A 10480-nucleotide genomic window follows, 5' to 3' on the forward strand; every position below is an offset into this window, starting at 1 on the left:
CCATCCATGTTGTTGCAGATGGCAAGATTTCATTCTTTTTTATGGCTGAGTAGTATTCTGTTGTGTGTGAATGTGTGTCTATATACGTGTATGTGTGTGTATGCATGTGTGTATGTATATATGTGTGTGTATGTGTATAGGTATGTGCATGTATGTGTATATGTGTATGTATGTATATATGTGTATGTATGTGTGTATATATGTCTGTGTGTGTATGTGCGTGTATGTGTGTATATGTGTGTGTATAAATGTGTCTGTATCTTCCTTACCCGTCCATCTGTCGGTGGACACTTGGGCTGCTGCCACGCAACGCCTTTTTCCATCCCCTGCTCTGTGTCCTGAGTCTGCAGTGAGTCTCTCGTAGGCAGGGTGCGTGTGGGTCTTGCTCCTTGTCCATCCGGCCGCTGCCTTTTGGCTGGAGCGCTTAGTCCGTTCACGTTGCAGAGCTGCTGGCAGGTGTGTGCTTACTGCCTTTTGCTCACTGTTGTAGGGTCTCGCTAACTTTCTTTTTCCCTGTGAGGTACCTGAAGGCTGAAATCTCAAGCTGGGGGTCATGTACTGAGAACTTTAACGTCAGGTTCTGTTGGGCTTAGTACTGAAAATACTTCCGTCTTCGTCTTTGAGCCTGTAAACCATTGTAATTATCATAGGATCTATTTAGCACCAGGAGGCTGTCCCAGAACCATGTCACATTCTGGGGGAAGGGGCCCACGTGCAGACATTTGAGGGCTCTCTGAGTTCTAGCCCAGCATGCTGACTCAGAAGCTGGCTTTACCTCTGTGAACTGGAGCTGGGGGCCGTCCCCTCCACCCCCCATCCTGCATGCTGTGGAGCGTGCCCCCCAGGAGCCCCGCCTACAGGCACAGGTTGTGCAGCTTCAACAAGGACTGTGTCCAGAGAGCTGCGTGGCCTTGACTTGTCTCAGCCTCAGTCTCCTGGTGTGTTGTGTGGAGACGTGGGCGCTGCTGGTGGTGCGGGCGGTTACAGCAGTGAGACGGGGTATTGGTGCCATCCGGGGAGCACTGGGGAGGACGGGCCCCCAGCGCTGCGGCCCAGCCCCGCCAGACCACTGGCACTGACGCCCCGGGAGTGGGAGGGCATCCGGTTCCGAGGCAGGGCTTTCCCGCACAACCCCTTCAGCAGGGACACGGAGGGGAAGGGCCTGAGGTTAAACACGGCTCGGTCGAGTCCTCCAGCTGCTCTGCTCCAAGCTCTGGTCCCCCCAGTGGGTCCCTCCGGTCGTGATGTTTGCCCTGATGACCCGAGACCGGCCACGTCCCCGGTCCTGACCAAGGCTGCGCTGCTCAGGACAGAGACAGGACTGCGGGGGCCACTTGCCCGCTTAGAGAGTGGCTGCATACGGACGGATGCAGAGTAAATACCTACCCTGAACTTGGACGCTCTCATAACGGCGTCACTCGCTCTGCTTCTGTTTACTCTCTCCTGGGTCACATCCCCAGCCTCGGTGGTGTTGCAGGTGTGTCTTTACAGGTGAAGCAGCTGGGCGGGAGGGCCTGTGAAGGAGCACACCCCGGCACAGCTTCTGGGGGTGGGGGAGCTCTGATCTTAAAGTTGTTTTTTTTTTAAATCTTCTAAAAATAGTTTAATAACTCTTAAGGTTTTTTTTTTTTTAATTTCCTTGAAGAGCCTAACAGGTTTTTTTCAAAACGATGTTTGCATTCAGCTCATCTACGGTTTTGGTGAAGACTCGTTAGTCACAACAACTTGTTAAATTGTTGGGCTTCATGACACTTGCCCGCTTTGTGGCTGGAGGGTAATGCAGGCTGCTCAGGAGATAAACACTCCTTTCCACCTTTCATCACGGAACACGTAGTGGCTTCAGATTCTCTTTTGATGTTATGTTCTTTGCTTAGTTTTCTTTCAAGGTTTTTTTTTTATCCTATTTCAGCTGAAATTTGTAAATCAGCTAGTTCTTGACTGTTTGCAGAAAAAGAACCTGTTTCTGTTTGGTCCCAGTAGCGTTACAGGCGGCAACCTCTGCTCCCGTGTGGGTTGCCGGGCGAGGCCGCCCAGTGAGGTGCGTGGGCAGCCGGTGGTCGCCATGGAGGTACTATACCTTGTAGAATACCACACTGCCTCCTTGAAATACGACTTTGGCAATTAAAATGTCAAATTATTTCATAATCACATCTTTATTTTTCATCATCTGAGCTTTTTAACAAGCTGCTATCGTCTTTCTTCCGTGTGAGCCTCCCTGGACGTCTTAGTTGTCTCAGCAGCACCTCCTCCCCCCACCCCCACCCCCGCCACCGAGTATCACGAGCGTGATGGGAAGTGATGCGTACAGCGTCCTTAACGAGAAATCCTGCTTTCATAAGTGGAGATGGCGTTTTGCTTACTAAAAACCAATTTTAAAATATAAAATGTGTTCATTCTAGCCATTTAAAGGGAGATTTTTATAGAGTTGAACTTGGTGACGTGCATCCCAGGGCTAGAAGACTGTCAGCTGTCCTGAATTGCAACACTGCTTCCCTGTGCAGCCGAGGTCACGTCACAGCAGCCAGAAGAACTTAGAAACATGAGGAATGGTTTTAAGCTAAGCAAAATTTGGACAGTTTACATAAGCTGTCATTTAAAATAGTATCACAAGATACATTTTGTTTGCTTTATATTCTTTGAACATGTTTTTACTTTGAAATGTTTTTAAATGTTTATGCTTTGGGTTTTTTTCTTTTTTCCTTCCTTCCTTCCTTCCTTCCTTCCTTCCTTCCTTCCTTCCTTCCTTCCTTCCTTCCTTCCTTCCTTCCTTCCTTCCTTCCTATGGGCAGAGGCAATTAGGTTTACTTACTTATTCTCAGAGGAAGTACTGGGGATTGAACCCAGGACCTCATGCACGCTAAGCTTGCACTCTACCACTGAGCTACACCCCCCCCCCTAAATTTTTATGCTTTGAAAATAAATTAAAATAAGGTAATTTTATACTTTACTGGTGGAAGGTCATCTATTTTGATGTGTTCTATATTCATCCACATTAACTGTCATTGTGGAACTTACGATAAATACGTAGTGTTACAGATTCCAGCATCAACTTTAATGATTGGCAGCACCTAAACTTGATGAAATGTGAATAAGAAAACCATGTGTGTAAAGCAATAAGTCCTCCCTGTTTACAAACGGAGTGAACTCTAGTCATATAAAAGCCTTCTCCTGTGACACATGGAGAAGACTTGTGCCTTCGTGAAGGGGAAGCTGGTGTCTTCACACAGAAGCATGACATCTCTCCACTTGGAGGAGGAGGGTGTTGCTTCCACGGCCGCCCTGAGAATCTGCTGGTCTGAAGGGGAGATGGAGATGTGGGCATGTGTGTTGGTCCCCGACTCAGGCTGCGGGGCTGGCCGGGCTGGTGGGAGGTCACGGTGGGTGGGTTGCGGCGGCCAGCTTGTCTCCACAGGTGGACAGTCTGTTCCAGGCCCTCAGAAGCCCCGCCTGGCCCCTCACCATCATGAGAGGGCTGCCTGCTCTGTGAAGGTGGACCAGTCACTTCCAGAGTGGAAATGGGGCTCTGCATCAGCCGCCGTGTCTGCCGAGCAGGCCAGCACCTTCCCCAAGCTGCGAGCGGCCACGGGTGGCTCTGGGCCGGTCCTCGTAGGGTGGGCTGTGGGCGGCCGTCTACCCGTTGGTCGCGGGAGATGCTGGGTGCAGAGGCCATGCGTGTGCTGTGGGCGGGGACAGTCACTTACCCCGCGTCGAGTGGTCACGTGTGAAGAAGGTGATGGAGAAGGAGCGCTGATGAGCAGTTTTGGGGTAAAGGTTCTTTTGGGGGCCCTAAGTGATGATCTCTTCCTCGTATCTTTCTGAAAAGTGTTGGTTCCTGGTCCCATGTAGCCCCCAGGCGTCCTCCGTGAGCCATTTATTCAGGTGCTGCGACATCACAGTGTTCATCCAGCTGACACCCCGTCACATGGGAAGGGGTGTGGCCGTGCTCTTGGCCCCCTCTTGGCTGGATGGTCCCTGCTTCTGCAGACAGGACACGGGCTCCAGGCTCACAGGCCCCACCAGAGCTCCCACCCTGGTGGGTTTCTTTCCTCAGAACCGCGGGTGTTGGCGCTGACGGCCCCTCTCTTTGCAGAGCCCAGCACTACATCAACATGCCCGTGCAGTTCAGGCCGAGGTCCGTGGGCAGATTCGAAGCTTTGCTGGTGGTTCAAACAGACGAAGGCAGGAGTGTCGCCATTCGACTGGTTGGTGAAGCTTTTGAAAAAAGTTGACCAAATGCATTGTGTGTGAAGTAAATCACATAAGTTCTGGTTTGGTAACTTCATTTTTTCTACACTACCAGTATTGTTCTGTATATATTTTGTATGAGAAGCTGGGTGTCTGTGACTTTTCTGTTTTGAGAAGCTAATACTGAAGACCTGACTGAAGCATCATGTATCCAGCCTCCAGTATGTAACTTTTACATGGAGAAGAGAGTTCTATTTTTGCATTGATTACGATGTTCTGAATAAACATGGCATAGATTTTAGTTGGTATATCCAGAAATAAACTTATTTTTCATGGAAGTTGACTTTTTTTAATATGATGTCGCATAGAAATTAGACTTTCATTTTATTCTGCTATTTCCAGTCTTTCGGGCGTGCTCTGTGATTTTTTCCTCCTCCATTACAGGGTCCTTTCCCCTAAGAAATTCCTCCTCTGTTCTTTCTGTGTTTTAGCTAATTGCCCAGAGTAGAAAAGAAGCTTCCTTTGAAAGCAGTTGTCTTTCTCCAGAGTGAGGAGGTCTCCACGTTCTGTGCAGGCACATCAGAGAGGTTACGACGTGTTTTAAGGCAGCGTTTATTGTTACCAAAGCTGGCAGGCAGCCACTGCAGGACCCGGTGTGGGAGGCTTGCCCTGCGTCAGGCACCAGCGGGTGGCAGGGGATGGGGGCTCTCCCGTGGTGACATCTGGGATGCAGGGAGGGTGGCCTGGTGCTCGGTCTTACCCAGAACCGTGCTCCTTAGCTGCTGCTCAGCCAGCGCTGGGAGGGAGCTCCATAAGCAGCCTCTCCTTCAGGGCTGCCCCAGGGCCGTGTGCAGGTGGGGGAGGAGGTAACGTGGGAGACAGTGACTTCACTGTAGGTCTGGGATTCGAAGGGAATTTTCTTTTAAAAATTACAAAAGGAGACCTCAGTACCGTGATGGACACATGGCTGGTACACAAGCAAGTCTTTCCATATGAGAGAACAGCAACGGGAGGACAGGTAAACCCCTGCAAGGAAACACGTGAAGAACTGTGTAGAGGTCTGCATGAGGAGAAGTGAAATCTCACTGGAGGATACGGCAGCCTGGACGGGAGGCCCTGCCAGTGCCCATGCAGGCGCCGAAACACCCAAGGCGGTGCCGAGTTGCAGGCGCCCCTCCAGACCCTGTCGCCCCTGCAGGTAGCGGGGGACACTAGCTTGTGCAGAGACCACCGAGCAGAATGGATCCGAAAGACCCAGACACCCCTGGAAATTCAGTGTGTGGTGAATGAGGCACGTGGGGAAAGAGATGGCATATCCCAGGACACCTCCCTGAGAACCTGTTTAAAAGTGAAACTGTGAAAGTCCCAGAAGAAGATGCGGAAGACAGTTTTGGTTCATTTCTAACTGTGAAGGGAGGACTGGCAGTCATGAAAGGAAGAGGGAAGTTCACCCATGTGCAAATCAAACTTTTCTGGGTGGAAAACGCATGGCCAAAGTCAAAAGACATGACAAGTGGGAAGAAAGGTGCAGCACTTCAGCAAAGGGGCTTTAGATGCTAACGAGGAGATGCAACAGCCCAACAGGAACAGGCGGAGACGGGAGCAGACAGCGGATAGAAAGGAAATACAGTTAACTTTTTTGGTTCTTGAAAGACCTGCATTAATCGGCTTTCCAATCATCCAGTAGAATTCCAGGTTGATTTTTTTCCTCCTGTGCAACCTCGTGGAGACCCCGAGCTGGGGGTTGGGGGCTCTCTGGGCTGTGGGGCTCTTGGCGGCCGGTCCTCCGCTCTGCTGTGAAATGCTTCAGTCTGGTGTCCATGGCGAGGACAGAGGGCAGCCACCCCGGAAGGCCTCTGAAGGGAGGCTGGCCGATCTGAGAGGTCAAGGCCAGTCTCAACTGCAGGGCTGCCCCACCCCTCCGCCCCCCCCCCGAACCCACCCTGCCTTTGGGAGGAGGGGCTTACTAGCCCCCCCAGCATGCACACCTTCAGATGGGCTACAGGTTTGGCTTCCCTTTGTTACTTAATGTCCATCCTGAAGCCACAAAGAGGGTTGCTGTTTCTGTGAAGTCTGCAAGTGAAGAGAGCACTGAGGGGTGGCCACAGGGTCAGCTCCGGCCTGGCCTTTGATTCTTCCGGGTGTGGACGGTCTCCCCTCGGGCCCAGGTCTGAGCTACCCCTAACTGACTAAAGATCCAAAGTCGTCAGTTATGCAAAAATTCAAGAGGAGTGAAGAAAGGAGTGGGTTGGAGAACAGTGGGCGAGGGCAGCCCTCTTCTGTGACAAGTCCTGCTGACGGTGTGGACGGTGGTCAGCTGCAGAGAGGACGGGCCGTGTGCTGATGTCAGGGCGGGGGCAGGAAGGCGGGTAATTGTTTCATAATAATGGTATCACCCCTGCAGTCTGGAGGGAAAGTGGGGAAAGACCAAAAGTCAGACAGTGTGAGGCCCAGCCAGCCACGGTCGATCCTGGGCAGTCACTGGGGGAGCAGGACGCACGCGGGAGCCCCTGCTGCTGGTGGACCCTGGGTGGGGCGGATCCCCGGAGAGGTAAGCAGGAGGTGTGCATGGGGGTCCTGGGCCTCCGCCAGCCAGGCTGTCCAGGAAAAGCCAGGGCCCCGGGGGCAGGAGGGGTCCAGCGGCTGCACTGCCACTGCCCGCCCCGCCCCCCCCCCCCACTGTCAGGTACAGGAGCCAAAAGCATCATCCATGGGCTCTCCTTGCAGGTGTGTCAGGAGGCTGAAGCAATGGCTGGACAGGAATGTGCTGCTGATGGGGGTGGAAGGAAGCTGACTGAGGACATGTGGGGCCGTTTCTGTGCTGAGCGCAGAGCTCCCCCACGATTTGTGCCCTGGTAGGGGGCTGACTGTCCTGAGCACTGGGGAGGGCGGGGCTGGAGCAGCGGCTGCGTCACAGAGGGCTGGCCCCAGGCTCGGGGAGTAGCCGAGGTTCCCGGCAGGCGGGGGCAGTGGGGCAGCACCTGGGCACCAGAAGAGGCAGGAGCTGTGAACGGAGCTGGGGCCTCAGTAGACAGAGGGACTGCACTGCGCTGTGTGCTTGTAGACGGTTTTTGAAAATTACGGTAGTGCTCAAGAATCATTCCACCACTCTGGGTAACTGACGTGTAGACACCATCCCTAAATGTGCCTGGACGGACAGTCTTTCAGGTAACCATTTACAATTTTTCCTTTTCCACTACGTGCTCCCCTCCAAGGAGAGAGAGCAGATACTGTTTTTGTTTTTTGTTTTGCCCATGGGGAGTATTGCAGCAAGGCTGAAAAAAGAAGTTACCTGCAAAATATTTTCCTTCCTGTCTTTGGTGGTTTTAAACCTACACCCATAGAAGGGGGCGTGAGGTTTGAGGGTCCTGGAGTGGGGGGGCAGACGGATCCTGCAGCGGGTATTTGCATGTAGATGGGGACATGGCCAAGCTCACAACAGATCCTGATAGGCAGGAGTTGTTATCTCCGGATTACTGGAGACTGGACACTGAGACGGTGTGACGGTGTGCAGTGACGTGGTGAGCCGTGATACCCCAGAGGCCTCTCTCCTGAGCTGGGCTCAGCCGTGTTCTGTCCCTGTGCGTTGATCCAGACCGGGGCTCTTGCTTCCCGGTGGAGCTCTCCTCACGCAAGCTCCTCTCCTCCACGTACTTAAATTAACAGGTGCAAAGAGCAGGGTGGGTCATTCTGCTTAAGTCTCATCCAAAATGAGACCCGAGTAACAGTTATATTCTCTGATTCACATTCTCGTGGTCGTTTGGGGCCCTTAGAGTCCCTTTTTCAACACTTGCTTACGTTTACCCTTCTGTTTTTGTCTCTTTAAAATGACTGACCTTCTTCTAAGGACTAAGCATGGTTGAGATTGAATCGACACTAGGTAAACTGTGATTAATACTGAGAAAAAAATTTTCTCACATCTCATGCCTTGAAAGCATTTTTAGTTGATCTCCGCGCAACTTAATGATATTTTACCTCACTGTTATTTACTTGTCTGTTGCAGTCTAGGCTCCGTTCACCCCCCGAGTCTCTCTCTGTCTTACCCTGCATGACTGTCAGGCACAGTTCTGTGCGCTGGGGACACACATGCTCCACTCTTCTGGGCAAAACAAAGTCCCGTTCTCCTGGGCCCTCACCTTGGCCCTCAGCCTGAATGCAAGAGGTTACTAGCAGCGTTCAATTGTGCTGGATTTTACACAGAGCAGCCGTACCTCTAAGTGCCTGCACCTCTGCTGTGAGGAGTGTGGAGGGGGCCGGAGGGAGGGTGTGGCTGGAATGGAAAGCAAACACGAGGAAGAGAGTGGAGAAGGCAGAATAGCTTCCTCCCCTAGCTGTTTCCCAGAAACAGACCTGCAGGTTCTAGTTAAAGATGAGGGGAGACAACAAGAAAAGGGAATGCAACATGAACTAAGATTCATCACACCTGTTAAAGCTGAGGTTAAGATTTAAAATTTCAGGTCTCAGTGGAAGAGGGTTGAATCGTAACACAAGGAAATTATGAAACAGAACACACTGTTTCGTGTTCTTGGAAAAAATAATTTTCTTCACTGTCCACAGGCAGTTTCAGATTTAGAAGGAAAAAACCACTTCTCTTTCTCCCTCGCCAAGGGAAGTGTACAGCTGCTTCAACCTCACAGCCTGGGAGCTGCTGTTAGAGCAGCACGTTAAACAGAAACTGCCAGGTGTTTGCTAGTCAGATTTGGACGCCCTGTGCCAGGCAGGTATCTGCTCACTGCTCACTGAAAGAGGTTTATCGTGGCATCGTCCTGCTGGTCTGAGTGCTCCTCTGCTGGCCTGGGCCTGGGAGTCTGCAGCCCCTCGTTGCTGGGCCGAGCTGGTCGGAAGGGATGTCAGAGCTGCGGTAGGTAGGTGGCAGTGCAGTTCAACTCCCTCGTGTGTAGGCATTTTACACCCATCTCTTTGTGGTCTGGGCACAAGCGACTGAATCTTTCAGAGCCTCAACTTCGTCATCTGCAAAATGGGGAAGCGATAGCTGCCACAGTTACTGTGAGGACTGAATTAGGCAATCTACGTGAAGTACTTACTATAGGGCCTGGCGCATGGCTTTCAACAAGTGGTGGTCAGTATGTTATGCCACTTATGAGCACTAATCAAATTTATCTTTGTTGAGGAGGACTGAGGACTCTTTAAAGGAAGCTGAATTAAGGCAACACTGCACTGAAAAGTTACTGACAAATTACTGTAGATTTCAAAACATTCTTTTCTCTGATATTATGGAAGTATGAGCCGGTCAACTTTTGGCAGGAGATGTTGAAAACTGTTACCCTTTTCATTGGCTGCACCCCTGTTAGACCCCGCCTGAACCCCCAGGGCGGTGTGTTTTGAGATGTCTGCAGGGGGGTTAATTTTGGCAGAGGGGGGCTGTCTGATTTTGGTGGTTGTAGTAAACTGGGTTAAAGTAACCACGCGCTGTGGCAGGAACCACGCGGTTCTCAAAGGTTCTCAAAGACGGTCAGGTCGGCTGATGTGAACGCTAGTACCTCTGGAGGACGACGCGTGTATTGTCTGCACTCGGGGGACTGACTTCAAGTCCTCAAGGCCTTAGTGCGTCCTCCAAGGAGAAGGGGTCGCAGTGGGGAGAATCCAGCTGACCTTCCGGTCGGGAGCCATTTCCCTTATAAAGTGCGGGGGTCCCAAGGGTCTCACCAGGTGGGGTCGGGAGGATTCACTCGGCCGGGCCCACTGAGGGCCCTGCAGCCCTACTGTGCGTGTCGGACCGGTTCCCGAAGGCCGGCTTGCCCAGGTGCACGCAGCCCGGGCGGCCCCTCCGCGCCGACCCCTACGGCCCTGCGGCGCCTGCGTGGAGTTCCCCGGCCGGCCGGCGGTAGGCGCGCGCCCCGCGAGGCCCGAGCCGCGCCGCGTGCGCAGGCGGGGGTCCCGCGGCCTGGGCGCCCGCTCGCCCAGCCCGGTGCCCGCGGCCCGCTCGGGGTCCGGCCGGCCCACCCCGCCCCCGCCCCGCCCGGCCGCGCGCCGGTCCCACTCGGAGGGGGATGGGGAGGGCGCAGAGGCCGGCGGACTGCGAGGCAGACGCGGCAGCGACGAGCGGGCCCGCGGGAGACAGACGGCGCGGAGGCGGAGGCGGCGCCCGCGGCCCAGTCCCCGCTTTCTCGCTCGGCGCTGCCGGCCGGCGGGCCGGGCCGGAGATCCCCTGCGAGCCGGGGAGGAGCCGCCGCCGCCGCCGCCAGACCGGCTGCGCGCCCGGGGAGAGTGGGAGGGGCGGGGAGCCCGGCGCTGAAGGAGGCCCGCGCGCCCCCGCCGCCCCCGCATCGCCCGC

At 53.6% G+C, this 10480-nt stretch overlaps 1 protein-coding gene across 5 annotated transcripts in view; it reads left to right on the forward strand.

Annotated features, from left to right (window-relative positions):
* Positions 1 to 4523, forward strand: part of CEP192 (centrosomal protein 192) — a 70456-nt gene extending 65933 nt beyond the window's left edge. For all 5 annotated transcript variants that reach the window (XM_064481674.1, XM_031439253.2, XM_031439255.2 and 2 more), the window contains one exon: positions 4091 to 4523. In XM_064481674.1, the coding sequence (XP_064337744.1) occupies positions 4091 to 4229 (139 nt within the window). In that variant the 3' untranslated portion in view covers positions 4230 to 4523. The remainder of the gene's footprint in view (positions 1 to 4090) is intronic.
* The last annotated feature ends 5957 nt before the right edge of the window (positions 4524 to 10480 follow it).

The sequence above is a fragment of the Camelus dromedarius genome, chromosome 32 (genome assembly GCF_036321535.1).
Source record: "Camelus dromedarius isolate mCamDro1 chromosome 32, mCamDro1.pat, whole genome shotgun sequence".
Classification (NCBI taxonomy): Eukaryota; Metazoa; Chordata; class Mammalia; order Artiodactyla; family Camelidae; genus Camelus; species Camelus dromedarius.